The sequence below is a fragment of the Notolabrus celidotus genome, chromosome 19, assembly GCF_009762535.1.
Source record: "Notolabrus celidotus isolate fNotCel1 chromosome 19, fNotCel1.pri, whole genome shotgun sequence".
NCBI lineage: Eukaryota > Metazoa > Chordata > Actinopteri > Labriformes > Labridae > Notolabrus > Notolabrus celidotus.
The window spans coordinates 16,356,667-16,384,040 of NC_048290.1; the positions used below are offsets into that span (position 1 = coordinate 16,356,667).

Below are 27,374 nucleotides of genomic sequence, written 5' to 3' on the forward strand. Positions count from 1 at the left end.
GAGTGTTCATGGAGGCTGATCAAAGCTGTGGCAGATGGTCATGCAGGGACAAGCTAGCTACGGTTGGACACACACACACACACACACACACACACACACACACACACACACACACACACACACACACACACACACACACACACACACACACACACACACACACACACACTGACACAAACTTAGACAGATTTAAAACAAAACTCCTTCCAATATTATCTTCTTCCTCCTCTTTCCTTGCTTCCTACCTTCTTTCTCTCAAACTAACCCTCAATTCTCAGAAAGACCTTTCCCAAACGAGACTGAATTTAAAGATAGACCTCGGAAAGTAAATGTTTATTTTTATCAATTAAAAAAGGATCATGTATCCAGTAATTTGATATTAGAGAATTTTCCCATAAAAAGTGTCTCATTTTGCAAAATAACCAGGCTGTAGGATTGTTGATAGGATGCTGGGTCATCCTTTCATTGCTGTAAAGTCTGCTGAGGGTTCTTTCTAGATTTAATATTTTTGCAAAGACTTTGAGGCTTGATTCAGTTAAGTCAATAAGTACAAGAATCAATAAAAGTCAGGATAAATCAAACCTGAAAGACACGTGTTGCCTTTAAATGACGACAAAGTCTTTGTTTCACTTTAAACACTTTCAGCATGTGAAGCTTCCTGCAAAGATGTTTCCTATTAAATGTTAATCAAGCAAATAACACAGAGAGGGAAAGTGTCTCCTGTTTTACAATGAGAACACAAACACTTACACACACACTTACACACACACACACCTGCACACACAAATGCAGGAGTCCAACTAAATGTTGGGTGAACAGGGGCCAGTGCTGTTATCAGATATAAATGACCCCCTCCACCAGACTAGACTGCTCAGGTTACTGCGAATCAATACGCAGCAAATTACCAACACACACACTCACAGAGAAACACATACAAACACGGAGGCAAGGAGCACACATAAACACAAACTACACAAAACAAACACACACACACACACACACACACACACACACACACACACACACACACACAGACACACACACACAATCAAATATAAATGTGTGCAGAGACAAAAGGGTGATTAACAGAGTCATCGCTTCATCATTAATCAATTACTGAACTCTGAGTCTCTCCTTCTCTCCTCCGTCCTTTATTGCATCCCTTGTTTCTGCTCATGACGCTTACTTTAAATGTAGGTACAGAAAATAAACTCTGAGGACCAGATCACCTCTTTGAGCATTTCTCTTCTGCTGAGACGAGAGTTAAACCTACCTGGCATTTTCCAGTGCGAACGTCGTAGAGAGCCACCGAACCCTGGCGAGCTCCGACGGCGATGCGATGACTGCGGTCACAATATCCGACCATGTAGAACCTGAAGAAGAAGATGTCACATTTTACAACATTTACAGTCAAATAGAGAACATCTGGGTTACAGAAGTCTACATTGCATGATTAACTCTTCTTTTGAAAAACAGTTCTTCATTTGTCAAAAAACAAACAAACAAACAAACTGTGCACTTACTTGCAGATAGCGGGGAAACACTCCTGCAGTCCCTTCTTCTTCACAAGAGAGCCTTCAATACAGTACATGATGATATCCATGACCTGAGGAAGAAGAGGAGGAGGAGGAGAAGATGATCCAGATATTCTCAACACTGGGATTCTGGTGCTCTTAAAAATGAGGAATACGACATCTGCTGTGTGAAGTTTACCTCGACGAGCAGATCCACCACGTCTCCAGGCATCTTCTCGATCAGGATGTCGATCACCCGCAGGATCTCGGTCTTGGCACGGGCCAGAGTCGTGGTGTGAACGTTCTGCTGCGACTGAGAGTTGGCCTGAGCGGCGTTGTACCGATGAACCTAAACAACAAGAAGCATATCTGTCATTACTGGAGAAAGATGACAGAGCAGCTGTATCTAATGTTAGTGGGGGTGTCTGTCAGTCTCACCTCTCTTGCGATGGTGGTGATGAAGGCTGGGGGTCTAGCGGTGGCGATGAGAGAGAGGGCGTGACGGGCCGAGCGGGCAGAGTCTGCAGGTGGGTTGAGGGGCAAACCCATTGTGACGCTGCAGAGAGAAAGAGAGACAGAACGTGACAGAAGATTTAGTTAAATCAGACCAAGTATGAAGGACTTCCACAGGTCAATATCAAAAGTTTAATATGATACTAATACGTTGAAACTCTTTTTCCTTCAGAGGAAGTTATGGAACGGCCCATTTGGCCGTAGCGTTAGCAGCATGCACAAATGTAAATAATCGGCCAATTAACTAATTGGTGAAGCTGGTGTTCAGGGAACCTCCTGGAAAACCCCTATCCAACAAATTCAAATTGTGCATGTCTACTATGCATAAACAACAATAAACATGGTGAGTGGTACCGGTGTGACTGAGAGAATATCAAGAAAAAACTAGTTTTCAGTGGAAGAAGAAATGGACATTTTATTACAAGAATATAGAATTAACAAACAGCTATTATCAGCAAGTCAATCCTCAAAGATAACAAACAAGGAGAAAGGGAAAGTTTGGCTTCAGATCTTAGTGAACACTTAAGTTTAAGTTCACAATATGCAAGAATGCTTGGCACCTCTTAGCTTCTCTACTTTGAGTCCCACATTAAGAATCGACTCTTGAAATATTCAGCTCCGTTTTCTGTTCACGCTGTTTTTCATATCTCTAATCAGCTCTTCTGACTTTTTGATCAAACACTCTCAAAGTCAGAAGTTTAATAACGAAGCAATGGTCTGAAAAAGAGTCTACAGCTATGCTTCATAGTGCAGCTGTAGAGGACTATTTTGAGAGGTGGAAGGACACAGATTTAATGTTCCACTAAGTGTTTGTAACAGCAGAAAAGTGTGTGTTCATGGTTATGAAATGTTGCCCGCTGCAGCAGTGTCTTATTGATGTTTCTTTTTTTCTAGTGGATAACAATGGAGCGCAGAAGAAGAAGATATATCAGGCTTTGAATACCAGACAGCTCTTGTTAGTGGGAAACACTCAGAGCTGTTTTGGGATTTGTTAGCAGAAAAGATAAAGTGTACACACACGTCTGTTTTAAAAGATAAATATCCCTTTGTTCTGAAACAGGAGAGAGGAGTGTAAATACAGACTTTTACAGAGAGAGGAGGAAGCAAAGGAGATAAAACTGAGTGAAGGGGCAGAAAGATCGAGCCTCACTAATATATGGAGTGAAGAGATTAGCGGGCAGCTTATAATGTCAAGGCCGAGTCAATGGGAGCCATTCACCAGACGACGGCATAATGGACTCCCACAATGCAACAGGAATTAGACACACACACCCTAACAGCTGGCCACACACCCCTGTGAGTGTGTGTGTGTGTGTGTAGAGGGAGAGAAAGAGGGGGCGAGAGAAGCCACCTTGTTAAGAAAATGACTCTGGGGAGAGAGAGAGGAGAGAGAGAGAAGGGAGGGAGTGATGGGTGGATGAACGGCTGAGCTGCACGATTCATCTCCTCTGATTACAGATCACAGCAACACTACCTGTAATTAATACCGGTAATGTATCAGCAATATATCAGCAATATTGAGATGTTTAATTTCAGTGAGCGCGCCGGCTGTAATTGGAAACAGTCACAGTGTTGATATAAGGCAGCAGCAGAGCACCCAGCTAATTGTGCCCAGAACCACTGAGGTTAATAACCAACACTTAGAACACGGAGGGAAATAATCTGGATTATTATATCTGATAAAGACAAAACCAGCAACCACACACACACTCACACACACTCAGAGGTTCACTATCATTACTAAAAATAGAATAAAAGCTATGACTATAAATAGAACGAATGAGGAGTCTTTGGGTTATGGTCCTTAAAGAGGGCAACCCAGGTTCACATCTGACCCATGACCCTTTGCAGCATGTCAGCCCCCACCCTCTCTTCACAGTTTCCCACTCTTCCCACTGTCCTATCCTTTAGATGAAGGTATCAAAACCCCCCAAACATAACCTTAAAAAAATATAAATAAGATCCTCTATTGAGCCAAAACAGTTGTTACACTGCCTTCTTCGAAGTCAACAGAAACAGTCATTTTATCTTTTACAACACGATGATTGTTGTTCTGTAGTTGTTGACATACATACGTTTTTGTTTTACTGGTTGACTTGAAAGTTTTCTTGGAATATTCCCCCAAAAAATTGTGAAAGACTTCACAACTAAGAAAATCTATTGGGCTGACTGAGACGGAGATAGACCACCAACTCATGAGATTTTCAAGGTAAATTCCTGTTTCTGTTGATTGAGTCTGGGAGCTCTGAAGAGAGTTTTTCGCTGATCTTTTCTTGTTTCAAAAAAGATGTCTACAATTTCACTGTTCACAAGTCTTGCGATTGAAGACTTTTGCATTTGAAAGATTGCACTACGATAGCCTGCTTCATGGCTAAAGGCTAAAGAAATCAGCTGGAACGATTCCCTAAACTTTTGGTGCCTAATTCTCATTTTGGACCAAAATATGTAGAAACAGGACCAAAATAATCTTCAGGATTAGCCTGGCCAATCTACTGCAGTCCAATTCATCTGCCGATCAATAAAGGTGATGCTGAACACAACTACAGCACAAAGAAAGCCTGATTTAAAATTGACTGTGCAGCCTGCTAAACCTGTGTAAATGAGCCAAAAATCAAAGCATGTACAAAGGGTTAGGCGCACCACAAACTGTGCTGCAAAGCAAATAGCGTCACTGTGTGCTATGTTGTTTACATACATTTACATAGAACAAAACAGCCCCCTTTCTGTGCAAATGAGCCTGATTGCAACTGACACTTAATTCACCAGCTCAACGATTCAATGGTAAAAAGAGTCTATCTCCATCCAGCTTATGTATGCGGATAGAGTTTGGCCCTGTCAGGATGAGAGCGCACGGCACAGCTCTGCACAAAAGTGGAGCAAACTGCAAAAGAGCTGCAAAGCTCTGTTCGTGTTTTTTGCACTTGAATATCTTTTGTGAAGTTTACTTTGTGAATTAGACCTTGAGATAGAGCAGATAGCGGGGTCAAATGATGCACATTTCTTGGTGTTGTGGGAGGCAGCAATCCATTCTTGGTGAATTCCCCCCTGAACTTTAGAAGTGCCTCTGAATATTTAATCCAGTAAAACAGCAAAGCAAACAATGACATGTGCGACTGAATTAAATCCTCTTTATAAGGGTTACATAATCTATTATGTGCATGCCTAAGCTAAGAAGTCAGGCTTTAGTGTAAATGTATATCTGTCCAGACTCAAAAAGAGTCAACACCTGAAGCTCAATATCTGCAAAAGCAATGAGCTTGTGATGCTCTACAGCTCTACTGCTCTACTCCGTCCTCTTCAAGGACCTGAATGAAACTACATAAAGTGACCCGGATTATGAGCTCAGATTAGAATTATTTAACACTCATACACACTAATACACACACTCATCCACACAGGCCCACTCTGTGTGAACGTGGCAACATGACTGCATTCACTGCCAGCATCACGCTGACATCCAGTCAATACTGAGTCTCACACACACACACACACACACACACACACACACACACACACACACACACACACACACACACACACACACACACACACACACACACACACACACACACACACACACACACACACACACACACACAAAACACTCACACACACACACACACAGTGAGGATTGGAAGTATTGATTTTTTAGTGGTGAAGGAGGAGTGAATAACCACAGTCACATGATGAGAGTCACTGCAGTAAGAAACCAACACTGGATGCATGAGACGCACCAGTGACTGGAAGGTTTCCTCACCAACGGGACTAAAACAGGGTCTGATTACTGAAATGACTCATCAACTCGTGTGAGCACTTCAGCTAATATCACATGGCAGACGCACTGAGGCTGGGCTAGTTCATTTGAGCTGCAGTCAGCCTGTTCTTAACTCTGTTTTTACTTTCCCTTTCCTCTCACTCATTTTTTAAAATTCAATCTAACACCAGAGTTGTCTTTAGAGTTTATGAAGTTCTGTCTCCCCTCATCTCACTTAGTCGTGTGTTCATTCAGGGACAGATTTCAGTGGTTTGCTCGTCGGGTAATCAGATTGTTTGCAGACCAATTGGTTAAGTGACCTGTTCAGTGACAAAGTGTTACTTATTGAGTGACTCACTGACACACTTCTCTATTGCCCCCAATGAAAAAATCACACTAACCGAATGCAATCTCACTTGTGCAGCCCAGAATCCCCAAATGCAGTATGGGAGGTAGAACCATCCACCGATTAAGGATCTAAGGAGCAGAGACACTCTCTACATCTTACCTACAAAGTTTGAAGCTCTCTAAATCAAAGAGTGGGTTCAAAAGATTTGACTCAAGTTCACCATAGGCAGGCCCCTAGTTATGCTGCTATAAGCTTAGATCAGCTGGGGCTTGGCTCACTCTTTCTGGCTATCTTTATGCATTCATGTCACATGAACATATGTTATAACTTTCTAACTTCTTGAGGTGCTTTCATGCTGCATTGAACAGGAGTGTGTTACTTATTCAAAGATACTACCTCAGTAGCAATGTCAGAAGTCAGGCCAAGACTTCCTTTTTCATGCCTTCTCATTGTTTAAAGTCGTATTAGTTGTTTGAGAGGAGAGAATGGAGCTGCAGTGGAGAGATAACATCTATGACAGGACTGGCACATGTTCATTTTAAGCAGATGCTGTTATAAATCCTCTTCTGTTGCCCCAAGATTTTTTTTTTTTATATAAACGTATGTTTCCAAAGATGACCTTGATAGAGCATTGCAATTAATGGATTTAGACTTACTTGAAGGTATTAAAGTTTTCAAAAGTATGGCGCCAGTGGTGTAGTGGTCTAAGCGCGCCCTGCATATAGGGGCTATAGTCCTCATTGCAGAGGTCACTGGTTTGACACCGAGCCCCAACCATTTGCTTTCCCCAAGTTCCCCGTGTTTCTTCAGCTGTCTAATCAATAAAAGGCGAAAATGCCCCAAAAAATATAACTTTAAAAGTAGTATGGGAGGCAGGGTCTTCACTTAGCAGTGTGAGAGGCACACATCTGGCTTCTATCTTTAGCTGAGTCTCTCTTATTGACTGGCTGTTTTTATTTTGCTGACTTACCAAAAGATTTGTCGGCTGACTTGTTTCCTCAGTAACTCATTGAGCTGATATAATCGATAGCTGAACTGGTTTAATGATTGATTACGCTGCTCATTCCTTGACTCCTGGATATCTTGCATATTCTCAATACTTTCTGATGCTTTCAGTTCATAATCCTATTCTGCTGTAGAAATCAAACCCTTGTCACTGCCTAAACATCATAAACTACATTGTGCACCAGGCTTGGATGTAGTTAAGTCTAAAGCCAGAACATCGATCAAACATTTTGTTTTTCTAAAAAGTGACCTGTAGTTTTCTGATCATGTTTACCCGTATTGAAACATCCTATTGTGTTCATGAAAACAACATGTATTTATCTCTGTAGGACACACACAAACAGATTACACAAACATTGATTCAACTCTGCATGAAAAATGGAATTTCTCAAAAACACAAATAGAAAATGATAACAGGAGAAAAAGATGTGTTTATCCCCGCATGTGGAACTTATACTATATCCTCCATCTCTCAAACACAAAATAAAACATGCGTTTATCTCTGCAGTGGATGTGACAAACACGCACACTCTGATTGGATGAGAGCAGGAGAGAAGGAAACAACAGGTCAGCAAGGGGCCTTTAAATCCAGATCACTGCATGACATTTCATAAGCCGACAATTTTTACATAGAATGAAAGTTTAGAAAGTTTTTGAGGCTTTTTCAGCAATTTCAGCTCACAGTCATGCTGGACTGTGTTTATCTGAAGCGTAGTACGTCTTCTTCTGCATGGTTTTTGATTTGCAAAGGAAAAGCTGCAGATCTAAATGCCGAGAATGTCTGAGTTTAAAGATGGTTTATTTTCTTTGTGCATGACAGATGATAATTTAGTGATGAAATATGTTTAGCATTCTTAAAAAGGCAGAAGAGGATACATAAACCATCTTTAAGCATGTTTGCTTATGATGCTGTGGTTGTGATGTGTACATTTAGTTGATTATATGCTGTCACTCTCGCTATTTGGCGCCTGAATTACCTGAAATGTCATACTGTTTTATGTTGGGGCTGCAGCTCAAGTTAATAGCCTTTGCCATGATGTTCTGAAGCCCTTCTACCTGGATGTAAACTATAGGGATGTGCATTTCAAGCCAAAAATACTATTCGATAATGATTGGCATCTATTCGGCGATTATTCCAAAATCCTAATTTCCATTTTACAGACCAGGCCTGTATGCACGTCTAGCCATTAGAGATGAAAACGGGCCGTTTGTGCTAATGATGAAATAGAAATCGATTAGCGGTATGCATGAGCCAGGTTAACGCCCAAACAAAGCATTACATTTAATAGCGGTAGACCCCACCATTACAGGTGCTAATGGCAGGATTACCACACCTGTTAAGCTGTTTAAAGGATGGCGGACATCGTGCTTATGTGTTACAGTTTAAGACGAAATATGTGAAGACAACGGATATTTAGGGATCGAACGAATCCTTTGGAAAACTATGACGATGTTGAAATATACAGCAAATTCTCAGTTGACAGAGATAATGGAGGCTCTTCACTTCTATGCGTCTGGGTCCTTCCGAGATGTGTGTGGTGAAATGATGTTTATTGTTGTTTATGTGTAGTAGGCATGCGCAATTCGCATGCAATTCGGGATCGGGGTTTTCCAGGATGTTCCCTGAAGTTATGACGTTTTGCAACAGCCTCACTTTCATGGCGCAATAAGTTAATTGGACAATTATTTGCAGTCGTGAATGCGGTTAACTCTACGGCCAAATGGGCGGTTCCATAATGGTACGTTAAGGCTAATGGTCCCGTTTGTGTAATGGCTGGACATGCATTCGGGCCCTGGAAATTAGACTCTTTGGGAAATCCTTAATTCAGCCCAGTGTTAAATCTGTCACGGAGACCAACACCACCATGTGGGGGCTCTTTGAAAACACTTAGCTTGTGTGTCAAAAAGTATGAAATTTGAGACTATTAAACACCTGGAGCTTTTTCTGAATAACTGGCTATTGAAATGGGATTATAGGACACACACACACACACACACACACACACACACACACACACACACACACACACACACACACACACACACACACACACACACACACACACACACACACACACACACACACACACACACACACACACACACACACACACACTGCAAGGAGTGCATTGACAACTGTTTGTGAGGACAAAGAGCCTCAGCGCATATCAGCCGAATGGAAATACACTTGTGTGTGTGTGTGTGTGTGTGTGTGTGTGTGTGTGTGTGTGTGTGTGTGTGTGTGTGTGTGTGTGTATGTGTGTGTGTGTGTGTGTGTGTGAATGTATCATAAAGTACTGATCTGATTATTGCATCTCATTGATCACCCATTTGCTGTTTACTTCAACACCAGGAGGCAACAAAACACAGCCGCAGACATCACATCACGTTATTAATTATACATAGTGATAACTCTTTGTGTGTGTGTGTGTGTGTGTGTGTGTGTGTGTGTGTGTGTGTGTGTGTGTGTGTGTGTGTGTGGGTGTGTGAGGAACAGTAAAAGCTACTTGACAGTGGTTTATGTCACCTTTGAACAGAACTTTTTAGATAATGGCGTTGATGCTTGAAGATCAGCAGACTTCACAGCTGCACTTCAGCCCCACAGACACCTTTTTGCATAACTGTGATATTTGGAGATAAAGATGATAATCTCTTGCTATTCATGTTCAGAATTTAATATGTTGTCATGTTTAAATGAATGAAGGTGTGTTGTATTTTTTAGGAGATGCTTAGTACATTTCAGGACAATATTCAAGGACAATAAAGGCATGTTCTTCTTCTGTTTGTTATTTCGCTAGAAGCTAATTTAACTTAATTTTATTGCATTATTATGTGCCTGCCTCTCCCCCTTTCTCTCTCTCTCTGTTTCTCTCTCTGTTTCTCTCTCTCACTCTCTCACACACACACTAACACAGACACACAGACACACACACAGACACACACACTGGCAGCAGACATATCTATACTCATTTAACCAGACTGACCTGGCTCGAGTTTCAGCCTTAATAGGATCAACTCATATTGGCCAGTTAGATTTCAGCAGGGAGGAAGACGCGCACACGCTCGGTCCTTTGTACCATACACCAGAGGATGTCATTGAATCGCCTCCTCTCTGTGACCTTTGACCTCCACTCACACGACTAAAACACACCCTCAGTGTGACGGTACAAAGGCAGATGTAACCTCTGCGCTTATCTCTGTGGGTTATGATGCCAATTGTGCAGAAATGGAGGCTGATTCTGCGGCTGTGAACGACTCTAATCAACCAAATCATTATCAAATGGATATTTGGTTCTACAGACGCATAAGTGTCTTGATTTTGACATTTTCCCTGTGCATGCATGACCTGAGGAAGTAAAAACAGAGGACTCACTTGGCCAGCTGTTTCTCGGCGTCGGCGCAGAGCTCCAGCAGTCCCATGAGCACGGCCGACACGTCCATGTACGGCTCCCAGACAGTGAAGCCTCGGCCGATCAGATCGATTGCAGTGCGGCGGATGGTGCTGTGGGGGGGCAGCTTGGGGCTGGGGGGCTGCAGCAGCAGGAAGGTGAGAGCCTTACCTGTGAAGAGAAGAAACAGAGAAGAGCAAACTTAGAGGAGGAAGTGACGAATGCTTGAGGACACTCTCTGGAGGTTGGACAGTTGTGAGGTGTTTCATGTGACTTGATCAGCTAAGGGAGGCTGTGGCTTAGTGGTAGAGCAGGTAGTCTCTCAATAGGAAGGATGGTGGTTTGATCCCAGCTCCTGCAGGAACATGTTGAAGTTGCAAGACACTGAACCCCCAAGCGGTATATGAATGTGTGCCACCAGTGCATGAATGTGTGTGACTGTGGCATGTAATAATCAACAATCAAGCAAGAGGAGCACCAAACCCTTCACATTTTGTAGCATATGGACACTGCAGCTGACATACTCATCAGTTTAAGAGTTTAAACATCTAAAAGTAAAGAAATATCCCTGTTCGACTTATATTTCTCACGACAGAGGACCGTGCAAGCTCAAAACTAACATGGACGTAAATCAATCAGGGACAGATAAATAGCTAATTTGCTTTCGTGGAATTCAAACAGATTTTCATTTGAGCCCGATGACTTCATCAGCTCCGAGTCAATGCCCCGCCCAATCCGCGAACATGCCTGCAACATATAATCCATTATATATATATTCTTTAAAGGAATCACATCTCTCTGAATAGAAAACCTAATAAATCCTAATGTTTTCAATAAGGTTTGGATGAAAATGATTCAACTTTTGTCTTCCACACACACACACGGACTCAAACTGAGAGGATAAAGACAGCCAGCAGGATGGGGGTCACTTCATAGCTGACCTGACATTTGAGCCAGTCTCTGTGGGGACAGGCTGACCATTAAGACTCCAGAAAATATCCCCATCTCTCGATAACACCCCTTCCCCCCCTAAACACATACACACACATGCACACACACACACACCCCTGTCTCTCTCCCTCTGCCTGTCTCACCCTCTGAAACCTGAGGTCCAGAGCTTTTAGCAGAGTCTTCACAAAGTGCTGTGAAAACATAAAGTCTGAGTAAAAGCCAGGCAGAGTGAGGCAGAGAGAGGCGGACTAAACAACTGGTGGCATGACATGTTTGGACATTTAGCAGATAGACTGAAGCATATCTTTTATTTAGTCATTTAGCTTTGTATGTAAACTTTATCATTATTATTATTATTATTATTATAATAAATCTAAATGTGCCGGTTTGTTGTAGCAGTACGGTTTTACTCAGAAGATCAATACATCAGCATTTTGAAATGTCTTTATTCCCCCTCCTGTCTGAGTCCACTCATGGATCAATGCCCTTCATTGTATTGTCACTTGACATGTAAATGCTCAACAGTCATTATATAAAGAAATATAAGATATAAAACAGATCATTTACTTAAAGTATTTATGATCCTACGGTGGCTCTGAAGGTCCTTAAGTCTCCAGACACACACGGCTAATCTTATCATCTGGATCTCCTGGCATTTCATCATCAGACGGCCTTAAATGGCAAACCCCTTTCTTTATTGGTTTATATCTACACACACACACAGCCTATGGACGGGCTATGAGAGATATAGCTAGAGGCTAACTGTGTTAGCATTGCTGGGTACGACTGCTATAATGTATACCAGCAGCGACAGATAGAGCGCTAACTGTGTTAGCATCATTGCACTACCTTGTTTTGGGCCACAGAGACCGTAAGAAATGGACATTGGTGCTAACGTCGTTAGCCTGTATGGTAGGTCGCACAGACAAAGAGCATGGACTGAGCTAATGTTCTTCTGCTCTGGCTCTACAGGCTCCTACATGAGTTTACCAGCATACAGTTATGTTACCCTAAAGTCAACTTGTGTTAAAGGTATGCAGAAGAGGTGATTTTACACACTTTCTGCTGTATACAGCTGTGAGAAAAAAGAGAGCTCACTCCAAGTTTAGCCTTAAATAAGCATCTCTAAAAACATGGAAGTAGTTCTACTCCAGTGTCTGTTGAATTTGAACTCAGACACACGTCATTTTGCTTAATAAGATCCTGATTAGTTGATCACCTGACAGGCCATCAGAAAAGCAGAGCTGCTTGAGCCTTTGCATCAAGAGTCGTATAATGCCAACCAACAGCAATGCCAAAATGCAAGGAAGCTGCAGTTAAAAATCTGAGTTATGCCACCAAATACTGATCTCTGAACTCTTTATTAAAGACCAGTAAAAGAAGCAAAACATCTGTGAGTCTCACTGAGGTCTAACCCTGAAAGATTTATGTTGCTTTTGGGAACCAACTCCAATCCAATCCACGAATCTCCAAGCCTGGTTGTGTCACTGAAAAATGAACGTCAGCTTGTTTTTTCTTTAAATTATTTGTGGTCTGAAAAATACTGCTTCTTGTTCTTCTTCTAGATCTAAATGAGATTTTTGTATTTGCAATATATGTACGTTTGTGGGACTGTAATGTTGCTTTGGTGTGGGTTTGAGGGAGGACGAGGGGGGATGGTGGCTAAAACTTCAGTGCCTCAGTGTAACTCTTTTAGTCATGATAATGCCTGACACGGAAGGATCATACATGTAGATAATGTGTTGTTAGCGTATTGTGACTGAATCAGTGATAGGGTGATGCACTTTGACCTTTCAGCTTTTAAACAAACATGAGCAGGAGCTAAAATCAATCAGATGTGTTTTACATGTGCACATAAACACACAAAGAGTGGACTCTAAATATCAACAGTCATGTTGGGTTGGATGAACTTTGACCTCCAGGTAATGATTATTACAAATCATCAAGACCACCAAGAGAAATCAATCGCACTCTCAGTTCTATTCTTCCTTTTATTTATATAAGTAATATTCAATCACTCATCAAATACTCCTGGATCAAACACATCCTTCCATATCAACAAATATTTCTGCTTCATTCCAGAGTCAATGGTCTGTTTGTCACTGAAATCTGAGACTCCAGGCTGATTTAGTCTCTACTTTCACTCATCTGAACTTTAATATCTCAATCATGACACTAGTTCTATGTTTTTTAATATTAACGTCACAACTTGGAGCTTTAAAGTTCACCAGGATACCAGAAACAGACCGTTTAATGAAAAGGTTTTCCTCTTAGAAGACCATAGAGGGCTTTTGCTCTCTGTCCATGGTGCTGAAATAAGCAGCACAAAGATACTATCACTCAGCTCTCTCTAAGTTCTCATTTATCTTATTACATCTTCACATGCTCTTAATTGAAGACTAGATTTTGAACATTATGTCACATTGGTGTAGCAGCTGGTGTTGACCAAGCACATATTTCTACCCCCGAACTACGTGCATGTCGACCGGTGGACCCAGGGTCTAAATTTGAGTTCAGGGGTAGATAATCTCCCCCCTAAAAAGCCTCTGCATCGGGGGTGGTACTTTTCAAAGGTCCCGGAACTTTCGGGGGGCAGGGCCTGCAATAATGAACATGTCTGATTGATAGATTAACCGCAGTGTTTTTATTCCACACGCCATCCACAATAACGTCACACCCATCTGTGATTCACTTGATTTCTCTTTCTTTCATTTGTTTTTATTTGTTCTATCTTTTTTGTATGTGTATGAACTTTTCAAAAGAAGAAGCTGTGATTCACTTGATTTAGCAGCTTGTAACAGTAGTCTTCTCTCAGCCCACCGTTAATGCGTCTGTCCCAGGGTTACGGTAATAAAAGTGACCCTGTTAACTGGAGACCTTCGGCTGAACGTGTCAGTGTTTGTAGAGTTTACAACAGCTGTTGAAACACAGAGGGAGTCCTCGGGAATCCAAACTAGTTTAGTTTTTATTAAGATTTCAAAATACCCTCATCAGATATTTAATGATCCTCTAAAGACGTTTATGCGGGATGCGTCCGGCTGAAAGTCTCCAGTTAACAGGATTGCTGTTGAAACCAAAACACCGGCCGATCTCTTCCACAACTTTTTGAGTTAAAAAGGATTTTAAAGCCGTGTCAGAAGTCTTTGCTACTCGCACTTATCTCCTCTCACGTGTTGATTCAGTGAATCCATCTGTGATGAGATATAGCATGATCTAAAACAGTGCCAGCTGAGTCTCTTCATGCTAACAGGCTAACTGTTGTGTTGCTCATATTGATACCTGCCTGTCCGTCTGCTTCTATGGTGCAATTTGTGACGAATGGCATTTGCTTTGTTTTACTGCCCTCTACTGGTCTGGTGGTGTAGTGCATTTTTTAATTTTTTCCCTCCATAGGTCCCTGCCCTGATTTGCACAATCTACCCGGGACTTCAGTCTACGGTCGAAACCAAGACAACAATGGAGGCAAAATGCCCCTTGTACTTCACATCTATCTATCTACCCTAGGCTGAGCTCAACTGCTGCACTGGGAGCTAACAGGATTGCAAATGGTACCAGGAAAGAGCTACACAGCTGCACAGAAACGGCACATTGCTGACTTTTCTGAATGCAATGAGAAACCATCCCATAGAAAGACAATTCAAACCTTCTTCCCTTTAGGAGACTCCCCAAAACAGACCAGATTTTTTCAGTATGTTTCAGGCAATTACCAAAAATGCCTTCCTCGTTCAGACGATCTGAACCGCAGCTTCAAATAAACTGATAATCAATAAACACATTTGTGACTGTGTGGGAGTGAGGAGGAGGAGAGGTATGATTCAGGTGTCAGCGGGCACCAGGTCACCAGTCAAATTCAAATCCCTGACATTGTTTGAATGTGTGTGCGTGCTCTTTAGACACTGAGCCTGTCGACCCCTCCCCTAAAACGAACGGGCCTCAGAGGCCATGAGGTCAAAGTTCAGCTCTGTGAGCAGTGACAGTGACTGTGGGTGGGCAGGAGGGTGTGATTTTTTAATACTACGGCCTCATTTGCGCTCCAAAGGGTATCATTAACTTTCCCTGGACAATTATAGATGACCATTAGCATTGAGTGATCTAATTGGCTGAATATAGACTCTGAATTTGCAGCCCCTCCCCCTTCCAGGAGAGAATGAGAGAGGCCCAGCTAAGGTCCATTTCTCACAGCGGACATCTTTGTTTAAGGGAGGCCAGGGCCCAAATGAACCAACAGCTATTGACAAAGCATCAGCCGGCCGTAATGAGCTGTTAGTTAGCGCAGTAAACATGTCACATTGACACACAGAGGAGGTGATTAGAGCAGAGGGAGGAGGAGAAGGGAGCACAGGAGGAAGGAAGGAAGGAAGGAAGGAAGGGAGGTAGAGAGTGTGAAATAGTGACAGATCAGTGACGTCCAAAGTTTAGCAGGCCGAGTCCACCGCTAACAGGCTCTCTACTTTCTTCCCTCCATCCACCCAACCCCTCCTTTCCCACTCTCTCTTCCTCTGTTTGAGCTCAAATGAGAGGTGAAGGTAAATCAATGTGAGGGACTTGGTTAGTGGATGAGAGCCGGATCAGACTGGCTGCAGAGAAAGGGAGCCAGAAAGAGGGAAAAAACAAACATAATACAAAAAGACAGAGGAGGAGAGCCGTGGAGAGGTGCTGAGTTTGTTGTGGAAGTAAATACAAGAAAAAAGGAGGTGTAGAAAAAAGAATTATACATGAAGTGCACTTGTATGACAAAGCAGCACGCACTGACAGGCTCTCTTGATGGAAAGCAATAAAGAGAGTATAAAAGATTAAAAAGATGTATAAAACAATGGACAATGTGTCAGCTCTCTAAGGTGACACCAAATATTTGGCGCTCCCCCTGCTGGCTGGCTGCAGAGTTACATAACCGACAAGATTAGACGACCTTCATGAGGAGAAATGTGCTGCAAATGCTGAAGTGATGCAGATTTTAAAAAAAATGCTGCAGAAGCAGAAACAAATGTAAATAAGACAACAATGCAAATCCAAAAATGTCACAATTCCTCCTCTGTGACCTGGATCTGCAATTAGCAATCCTGCCAGCCATCATCACATCACCACTGCCTAGAACCCTGAACTGACATCCAGTCCCTGCTGGATCATTGTGCCCACACGGCTTGTAAGTCTAGCTCTTAGTCAGATAACTTTTTGCGTAGCTTTTTGCCAGTTGTGTCCATTTGCCTTCAACCCACCTGACACCTGCTTTTCCTGTCTCCAGGACCCATCTGCATCCAGCTCAGCCACCTTCCTCTCTCACCTGCCTGTTCACCACCAGCTATCCTGTCACCCTGCACTTCTGTATTAAAACTTTGGGAAACAATACCTGTCTAAGTCTGCTTTTTGGGTTGTGACAAAAAAAAAAAACACACTAAACCAGAAAACATCTGCAAAACACACACGCTGCAAATCCAGACTTCACAACCAGAGTGCTCAAGGCCTTTAGGGGGCGCTAAGTGCAGCAGTTGACTATCAAATAATTTGTTATCATTAAATACAATGACTGAGGCACAGGTGGTCTTGTGGTCCAAGTGTGCCCCATATACAGAGGCTATAGTCTTTGTCGCAGCTATTGTGGGTTTGAATCCCGGCCTTGGCCATTTGCTGCATGTCTTCCCACTCCCCACATTTCCTGTCTCTCTTCAGCTGTCCTATTAAATAAAGGCAAACAATGGCCAAAAATATAAACAAAATATAAAATGGTTGCAAGCTCAAATGACGAATGCAGCTCCTGCAGCACTGTGTGTACTCTATTCACAGAGTAGAGGAGGAACAGAGAGACCAATCACTGAGCTTTTTATAATCATGAGTGTGCTCAAGACCGACACAATAATCTGTCCTGCTGTGGACTCTACCAACCTGAGTTACATTAGTTAAAATGTAAGTTTAGGTTTCTTGATGCTTATTCTATGCTTTCAGAGCTTTAAGTCGGCGCCCGTTGCAGAGCGTATGATGGTTTGCAATCAAAGTTGAGACAAAGCTTCTGAAATCAGCATCATTTGTTTGCCAGTTCTTGTGGTTTGGATAAACACTGTGCGGGATCTAAACTAATCGCTTAAAACACTTAAGTCAAACAATCAAACTTAACTTAGCAAACTGACGCAGTGGCTTGCGTCAACTCTCATAATCTGAATGTTTAACTTGTATTGTGAGTGGAGTCTGGGGTAAAACTCTGAGAGGACCTACTATGAGAGAATGCATACGCCTCCCTGGAGTAAATTACAGCCAGGAGACGCAAACTACTGGAGCAAGTCCAGATCATTTCAGCACCTTGTTCAGTCTTTTAGGACCAAAACATGAAAAAAAAAAAAGAGGCTCAGGTGTAAAACCTCGAGAATCTCCCTCCCAACACTGCCTCTGTGTTCGACACGTTTGGATTTGCTGGGTCTGATCCACAGCACTGACTTTTATATTTTCCACCGTCTGCTCATCCTTGTTCAATTTTCGATAACACAAAATAAAACTCAATTTCCAATCAGCTCTCATGAATGTTTAAAAATGCCATTGTTCACGGTGAGCAGGCCTCAGAGGGGGCTCCAGGTATTCTGACATTTACTGAGAGAATTATTGTCCAGAGACACAGATGTACAGTTAGTCTCTTTTATCCTGTCCAACAAAATCCTACCTTCCCTCTGTCATCATCTGTCCTTCCTCCATTCCTCCTTTCCTTGCAGCTCATGTACCCTTCCTTTCTCCATGCATTTCTCCCCTCACCACATGAAAACATCAATCTATACTCAGCTGTGTAGACCACTGTACCCTCCCTCTCTCTGGGACAGCTCTCATTCATCACACATGGCATCGTGCGCCAACAAAACCAATCCATCTTTCAATTTCATAACAGGGAGAGGAGAAGGGGGAGATGGAGAGTGGAAGGAGGGAGAAAAACAACAGACTAAATGAAAGTAGGAAAAAAAACAGAGTGAAGAAAAGGATAAACTGAAGAGGAGGCAGCATGAGATGGAGGAGAATGTTTTTAAGGGTGCAGTCACTTTGAAGACTCGGGTAAGGAGTTGCCTCCTGTGTGCTGAGTGTTCTCGGGAAAGGTCTGCATACATACAAAGGCTATCATTTAAAAGAAGATGAAAATGATCAGCTGAGAAACCCGTAGAATTTTGTCACATTATGCAAACTTTACAAACTGGGACTAAAAATGGCCGGTAGTGTTCAACACTCAGAAGATTTTACTCATGGCCAAATTATCAGTTCAGGTTCCTTCTTCTCCAGGAAACACTAAAACTATGGATGATCCAAATTCCAAGGGACTAACCAACAAGTCTAAGGGTAAGAAAACACTCGTGGAGTGGTTATATGTCAGTTTAACCAGACACAGCCTACATACAACTTTATCTCCATTTACTACATCAACAAGGGATGGGCATTTCAAACCAAAATACTATTCGATAATCATTGGCATCTATTGAACGATCATTCGAATGGTGTATGAGTGAACCCACATGGGACAAGTTACTACTGATGGGCAGGTTGGCACTTTTTAAAGCAGCCTTTGCCTTCAGAGTGTGAATGTGTTTGTGAAAAATGTCAAATAAGTGTCTTACATTTAATATTTAGTCTTCTTTGAGTTAAAATGAAAGTAAAGAATTAAAGTAGCCTCTTGAAGCCACTGGTGAGTCTACCTTAGGGAACCACTTAAGTGTTTTTACTCAGTCTGCGATCGCTTGAAGCTAAGACAACATTTAACACTGAACACTTTGAGACTTGAGGTTTGGTCAATTAGATTAAATGTAAAAAATTAAACAGTGTAATGAGAGCTGGCCTGAGTTTCAAGGTTGCAGAACGCGGAGCTCAACTCAAGGGGATCAATTAAATCTGGAGTTTTTCCACCCGATGTCTGAGCTTCTGGGGTTTCTGTGGTTTCTGTGTGAGTGTCCGGTGAGTCCACACAGGTGAGCTGACCGCGTGTAGAAGTCTGACTAAGAAGCCTCACGCTCCACAGCCTATCAGTGAGAATACAGGCCCTGTCGCTGGGTGGACTCCCTTCCCCCCCCCGAGGCAGCCAATCAGAGCACAGGAGCAGCGGGATGGAAGAGCAGCTCTGCTTAGTGCAGGTTTGATGCCCACCAAGGTCCAACGCTGCAGGCACAGCGTGGCACAGGCTGGACTCAGTGAGTGTGTGTGTCTGCTTGTGTCTGGGTGTGCGTGCGTGCTTGCGTGCGTGCGAACGTGCGTGCGTGCACGTGCGCGTGCGCGTGTCAGGTTGTGTGGAAGTTACCGCCAAGCTCCTTAAGGTGTCAAGCATGGTGGGTGAAAATCAATGGCATCCCTCTCCTCACCTTTAATCCAACACTGAAGTTTTTACTTTGTCAGTTTCATGGTTCGGAGTTTGGAAAACCTTGATTCAGGACCACAACATGAACCACCGAACGTTTCTGTCTAAAGGTCAGAGGTTGAGTTGTGATTGGCTGCTGTGGTTCTTCCACAGAACAGACACTTTAACAGTTAAAGCTGCATATTGAACTACAACATGTTCGCATGATGTCATACTTCTAGTAATCTAGACTGGAATTTAAAATCCTTCTTCTGACCTATAAAGCTCTTAATGGTCAGACACCATCATATCTTAAAGAGCTCATAGTGCCCTATTACCCCTCTAGAACACTACACTCCCAAAATGCAGGCCTGCTCGTCGTACCTAAAGTCTTTAAAAGTAGTATGGGAGGTAGAGCCTTCAGATATCAGGCCCCTCTCCTTTGGAATCATCTACCAGTCAGGGTCCGGGAGGCAGACACCCTCTCTACTTTTAAGAGTAGGCTTCAAACTTTCGTTTTTGATAAAGCTCATAGTTAGAGCTGGATCAGGCTTGGACCAGCTCTTAGTTATGCTGCTATAGGCTTAGACTGACACACTGGGATCCTGTCTTTCCCTCTCTCTCCTCTCTCTGCCTGTCTCTTACTGTAACTTTTCCTGTCCCATTAAAGCTACTAACCACAGACCTTTCTGGAGTCCCTGAGCTCCCTTGTCTCGTAGGTTCCTCTGGATCTCTGCTGCTGTGGACGTGCCAGACTCCAGCTGCTACAACTACTACTATCCGTCTCCCCACTATCATCTCTCTCTCTCTTCATCTCCCTCTATCCCTCTCTCCAACACGGTCTCAGCAGATGTGTGTCTAACATGAGTCTGGTCCTGCTGGAGGTTTCTGCCAGTTAAAGGAAGTTTGTCCTTGCCAGAGTAACTTGCTAAATGCTGCAAAGTGCTCTGCTCATGGTGGATTAAGATGAGATCAGACTGAGTCCTGTCTGTAAGATGGGACTGGATCTTATCCTGTCTTGATGTTGGGTCTTTGTTAATGATAGAACATAGAGTACGGTCTAGACCTGCTCTGTTTGGAAAGAGTCTTGAGATAACATTTGTTGTGATTGGGCCCTTTATAAATAAAGATTGATTGAGTACTCATAAGATATCCAGGATGTAAATACAGCATACCAAAGAATGTGTGATCTCTGTACTGTACTTACATGTGTGTCTAGCCAGCGAGTAGTTGGATGATCCTCCACTTGTCAGTCCGAAGCCCTCGGGCGCCTGACCTCCAGTTCGAGCCCGCACAGAACCCTTTGGAGGTTCAATCTCGGCTCCGAACTCGGCCCCGATGACTCCCAGCAGCACGATGGCAGTGGCCTGCTTACGGCGCTCCTCGTAGGAGTTGGAGATCTTCTTGGCATTTGGTGGAAGGTTGGAGAGACATCCTGGAGGAGCAAAAGAGACGGATAACGAATATCAATATTGTCCATCCAAGACTTTGTGTTTGCTCGATTGGTAGCTCGATTTCAACAAGACCGAGAGCCCTGTATCGTCACCCGATGCATTTCGACCAAGAGTTTCAGGGTCTTTTAGCCCCCAGAACTACTTTACCCGGAACTAAAAAGCTGTGGCAGAGATCGACCGGTGTTTTGGTTTAAACATCGGCCCAGTTAACTGCCGACTTTCAGCCAGATGCATCCCTCATAAATGTCTTTAGAGGATCATTAAATATCTGTTGAGGATATTTTGGAATCTGAATAAAAACTGAACTAGTTTGCATTCCCAGGAACTCCCTCTGTGTTTCAACAGCTTTGTAAACTCCACAAACACGTTCAGCTGAAGGTCTCCAGATTACAGGGTCACTTATAAAACCGTAACACCGGGACAGGCGCATTCACGGTGGTCTGAGAGAAGACTACTGTTACAAGCTGCTAAATCAAGAGAATCACAGCTTCTTCTTTTGAAAAGTACATACACATACAAAAAAGATAGAACAAATAAAAACAAATGAAAGAAAGAGAAATCAAGTGAATCTCAGATGTGTGTGATGTTATTGTGGACGGTGGGTGGAATAAAAACACTGCGGTTAATCTGTCAATAAAACACGTTCAGCATTGCAGGCCCTGCCCCGCGAAAGTCCCGCGACCTTCGAAAAGTACTACCCCCCTAGCATAGGCTCTTTAGGGGGGGATTATCTACCCCTGAACTGAATTTAGACCCTGGGTCCACTGGTCGAAATGCACGTAGTTCCGGTTGAAAAACGCCTCTAGCAATTTTATCTTGCAGAAAACAGGAGATGCAAGTCTGTCGCTTCTTAAGCCGGTTGTTTTATTTTTGTTTTGGGGTTCAAAACCATAAGTTAAGACCAAGCAAGATGTTTTTGTGACACATAAATACACAAAATAATAACCAATCCACGCTTTGAAGAAGGAGCGATCTTTCAACTGTTTGTGGTTTTCAAAATAAGCCTCTGTTTGTGTGTTTTATTCATTTGGACCCAAAAATATGAGCAAAAACATGAAGCCCAGGTCTGCAGATTCTACAGCTGAGCTTTCATAACATCGCACTTTATACTTAGAGATGAATAGAAAATGTTGCTCTGTTTATTCCCCTCTTTTGACACTTTGAGGGACTTTCAGCTGAAAGGAGCGAAAGTGTGTGTGAGGGACTTTTTTTCATGTCTTTCTTTTCCTCCTCTTTGTGAATGGAGGTTTAAAAGCAGCAGGCCTGTGAGCCTCCTGTGAGCCGATAACAACTGAACAGGCACACTTCTATTGTCCCAGTATTAACCATTACTTACACACACACACACACACACACACACACACACACACACACACACACACACGCAGGCACACGTCTCATTGTCCCGCTGAAAGCCTTTAGTCACAGTGCAATCACACACACACGCAGGCACGCACACGCACACACACACACACACACACACACACACACACACACACACACACACACACACACACACGGTCATGTTCACAGACCTCTGCAAGGATTTTGGACACGTGCAACTAGAGCCTCTTTTGTTATGTGTGTGAGAGTGTGTGTGTGTGTGTGTGTGGGTGTGTCCTCTTTTGTGTGTTGTGTGTAACACAGTGGGAAGCTACTGCAGCCCTGAGAGGAATGAATGAATGTGTGTGTGACCAATAAGTGTGTGTGTCTGTATGAGTATCGCAGCAGGAGATGAGAGCTCCTTACACACCTTTGATCAAAGGCCCAATAAGGACTACACAGAAAATGTGTGTGTGTGTGTGTGTGTGTGTGTGTGTGTGTGTGTGTGTGTGTGTGTGTGTGTGTGTGTGTGTGTGTGTGTGTACACAACATTTGAACACACACACACACCCTCCCGCTGCCTCCACCCTCAGATTTCTATTTCTTATTTTCTCTCTCTGTGGATGAGCGAGCATAGCATTATTATGGATTTGTATCACAGGGGAACAAGCACTCACCCCACACACACAGACCGGACACACACACACACACACACACACACACACACACACACACACACACACACACACACACACACACACACACACACACACACAGACACACACAAAGTGTCAGTGAGGTGTAGGCGTGAGTGAGCACACTGGGTGTGATGAATAGAAAGGCTCGGTCTCTGCTGTGTTTACTTCCTGTTGAACCTCGCGCAGGTTTCTCTTCACGTGTTTTGGCTCTATTAACGATGAATTATCTGCACTAATTGACGTAACAACCCTTTAATAGACAAAAGAACTGAGGATGAAAGAAAATAATGAAAGCTTTATGAAGAAAGAAGAATAAAGAAGCGAGGGACGATACTGTTAAAACCTTATATGTATCAGAAAATAAAAGACTCTAAATCAAAGTTTGGCATTGACCTCAAATTGCCTGATTCTTGATGAACTAGAGGATGATCTCTCTCTCTCTCTCTCTCTCTCTCTCTCTCTCTCTCTCTCTCTCTCTCTCTAATAATCTTACTTCAGTGCTACATATATCATTTAGCTGATAGAGGAGACACCTGAAAGGACGGGTGAAACTTGGTGTTAGGATTTAACTTCAAGTTCACACCTTTACACAACTTTAATCTCCTTCATGGTGAACTTCAATCAGGGTATAAATGTGTCAAACACAAGAAGAATAAAGAGTCACTGTGAAGTTGCTCTGATTCTTTAATTTGAGTGAAATAAATTCAAGTTAAAATATTTTTTACCAAGCTCAAAAATATGTGAAATCTTCCGTCCATTCTGTGTTTGTTTCATTGTTTCAGTCCATTTTTTAGACCCCGCTCAGTCAGGACCCCCTCCCCCTATATTTCCATACTATATCCCGGTGCTTTTTATAATGAGATTGCTAAAGGCCAGCTGTCATTTGGAAGAAGGCCCAGCGGCCGGCTCTGATAAATGGATTAAAGATGGCATCCATCCCCGGGCCAGACTGGGCCAGTAGATAACAGAATTAGAGATAGACTCCCAACTAGAATCACTAAAAAGTTCAGATTTACAGGAAAAAGAGAGAGTGGAGGAAGAGTGGAGAGAGGGATGGGTTCAGACGGAGGGAGAGCTGTAAGTTTCAAAGACAAGTTCAGACTCTCTGTGGATTTCAGGCTTCTTACAATCAGACGTGGTCCAAACAGCTGAGCGTGCACCTTAACTCAACGAAGGGTGTTCATTTCTTTGTGCTCTTATCAATGAGAGTGGAGGAAAAGTGACGCTTGTTTAAATGCAATGCTCTGCCACAGCTTTCTGCAGGGTCAGTGGTATTTTCTCAATGTTCAAACAAATAAATATGACCATTTGCAGGAACAGTGTTAAGATTTATCCTCAAGCATGAACCAAAATAAGCTCAATAAGACCTTAAAAAGTAAACTTAGTGGAGGAAAAACTGCTGAGGAAGCATAATATTATGTCTTATATAGATGTAGCATAACATTTCTTAAATTATTGATATATCACATTATGTTGATAAAGTGGTGTTATCATCATAATGTGTTAATTGCATTGGATTCTTTCTTGATAAGTCGTTCATCCAACGACTTCATTGTTGCATTAATAACTGACATACAACTGCTGTTTTAGGTTAATCTAAAAACACAACTTTTACTAGAGCATTCACTTTATAATAAAAATCTGATTCTACAGTTTATAATGATCATTTTTATCAGACTCAAAAATTACTTTTCCTGTTTGTTGAAAAGACTAGAACTTCACCGTAAAGCCCACAAATCACTGTCGAACAATGTCACTTCATTTCCACACATTGTGAGCTTTAATACCAAAAGACTGGAGGACTGACATCACACCTGCAACGCCAACCCAAACATGCATCAAACTCACCAATTAAACATTAAACACTGCAGGAGTCTACATTCATCAATTAGAGCTCTCTATCACCCATCTTTTTCACATCCATTCTTTTTCTTGTTGCACTTAATTTGCTGTCATGATCACCTGTGTTCTCTGGTGATGTTCTTTCCTTCATCCCCCATCCTTTTTTAACAGAATTTGTATTAAGTTTCCTTCCGTCATATTTCATTTCATTTTTTTTTGATGTTTCAAAATAAAATATTGGACTGAAATAAAAAAATGACACACAGACTGCATTATAGCACATTTGTCTTGCCTAAATATCTGACTGCAGAAGCTGGGGATCCAACCAACAACCCTCTAAATGACAGTAACCCACTATACCACTGAGCCACAGCCACACTTAAATACATTTGAATGTGATTTGTTGAAATGATGGATTCATTGTGCTGTGCTTCTTCTTCTGCTGTAACTTAAAGGCAAACTTCACAGCTGTCAGTGGTTTGGGTTAGATTCAGAGATTTTGAAACACTCCTGAATGACTGAGGAACCTTTTGGGTGGGGGGCAGAACTTTAAACTCTTTTAACAGCAGGCAGCCATGTTGACATTTTACCTGTCTGAAGAGAAGTCTTAGCTTACGATGAACTACAGAAGCTCAGGGAACAGGCAACGACATGTTCTGTTATCAACAAACACAAGATATAATTTACTTCTCAGTTTTTCCGATTTCACAGATCCAAAATTCAAAATGTTTGCTAAGTTAAAATAGATTCTGAAGTTTCAAAGAGATAAAATAAGACAGATTTAACTGTCACACATTAAATGACAACTTTTAATTGGACAGTGACTCAACTGTAAAAAAAAGTTCTCTAAGGTCTTTAAAAGCTTTCAGATCCATGAACTCCTTCATTCTGGAGATGTTTTCTGGTCAGGCAGCATCACCTCCTGTCCGAGCGTACCTGCTCTGTGGATGCACTGATTGATTTTTGAAACCCATCGATCGGCTTCCTTCACAACCGGCAGATCTATTATAATGACATTGTATCTAAATCCTATTTGTTGGCCAACCTGCTCCCAAACGTAACCCAATAAACTAAAGAGGGGGATGGACGAGCTCCCTTCGCCGCCGCTCGGCTAAATCTTCATAAAACCCACGGATGGATCAGAATAAAAAGGCTTTCTGGCTGAAATGACATTATCAATAAAGGAAGGAATCTGTTTAAAAAAGGGCAGGGTGGTGTAATGCAGCAACCTGTGGAGTCTGAACATTCACTGGAAAAATATGAAACATTAAGAGGAAGGCTGAGAACTCTTTCAGTGATGAAAAACCTAAAATAAAATCAACTTTAAACCTTTTAATTTATATATTATCGTATTCCTTAAACATGCATTGCAACAGTTTGAACATCATATTTTCTTTATTCATTTATTTATCTATTCATTTATTTTTCTATTTATTTTTTTATATTTCAGTTTATAATGCAATGCAACAGTTTAAACATCATATTCTATATTTATTATTTATAATATTTATTTATTATTCATTTATCTATTTTATATTTTAATTTACAAATGCAATTCAACAGTTTGAACAGCATATTTAATTTATGTTATATTCTAATGTATAAATGCAATGCAACAGTTTGAACATTAGATTTTATATGCTATTTAAAATTGTATCTATTTATACACACGTTTTATATATATATATATATATATATATATATATATATATATATATTTAGGGGGGAAAAGTCTAGTTGGGCATGCTTTAAAGTTGTTAAAAGCTCAAATGGACAGTGACAGATGAAGAGAAGATTTCTAAGAAGTGAGAAAAGGTGCGCAGAGAGAAAAGACTAGACATCAAGAAGAAGAAGAAAAGGAACATAAGAGAAGAAAGAGGACAAATAAAAAGAAGAAAGGGAGGGAGGTTAGGGTAAAACATATCAAAGGAAGGAGAGAGACTCAAATCAGTGGGAGGTAAAGTTTAAAAAAAAGATAAACAATGAAAGAAAGAGCTGATTTCTGTGTTTGAAGACTAGGAATCAATATGGCAGCGCACACACACACACACACACACACACACACACACACACACACACACACACACACACACGCACACGCACACGCACACGCACACGCACACGCACTCACACTCAATTTGGGTCTCAGCTCTCTATCAATTAACTCCACGCTCTAAACAAGCTGCTGTCATCCAGATTATCAAAGCTGCTCATCTATCATCAATATTGAATTTAGTGACACTTCAAACAAATCAAAGAGTTTCATTTATTTCATGAATTGAGACTTTTTTT

At 42.0% G+C, this 27,374-nt stretch overlaps 1 protein-coding gene across 2 annotated transcripts in view; it reads right to left on the reverse strand.

Annotated features, from left to right (window-relative positions):
- The window catches only part of LOC117830956 (WD repeat-containing protein 7), a 105,617-nt gene that overhangs the window by 6,778 nt on the left and 71,465 nt on the right, over positions 1–27,374 (reverse strand). For both annotated transcript variants that reach the window (XM_034709331.1, XM_034709330.1), the window contains exons 23-28: positions 20,973–21,200; positions 10,509–10,695; positions 1,953–2,070; positions 1,714–1,863; positions 1,524–1,606; positions 1,274–1,373 (exon numbers count right to left, since the gene is read on the reverse strand). In XM_034709331.1, coding sequence (XP_034565222.1) covers positions 1,274–1,373; positions 1,524–1,606; positions 1,714–1,863; positions 1,953–2,070; positions 10,509–10,695; positions 20,973–21,200 — 866 coding nt within the window. The remainder of the gene's footprint in view (positions 1–1,273; positions 1,374–1,523; positions 1,607–1,713; positions 1,864–1,952; positions 2,071–10,508; positions 10,696–20,972; positions 21,201–27,374) is intronic.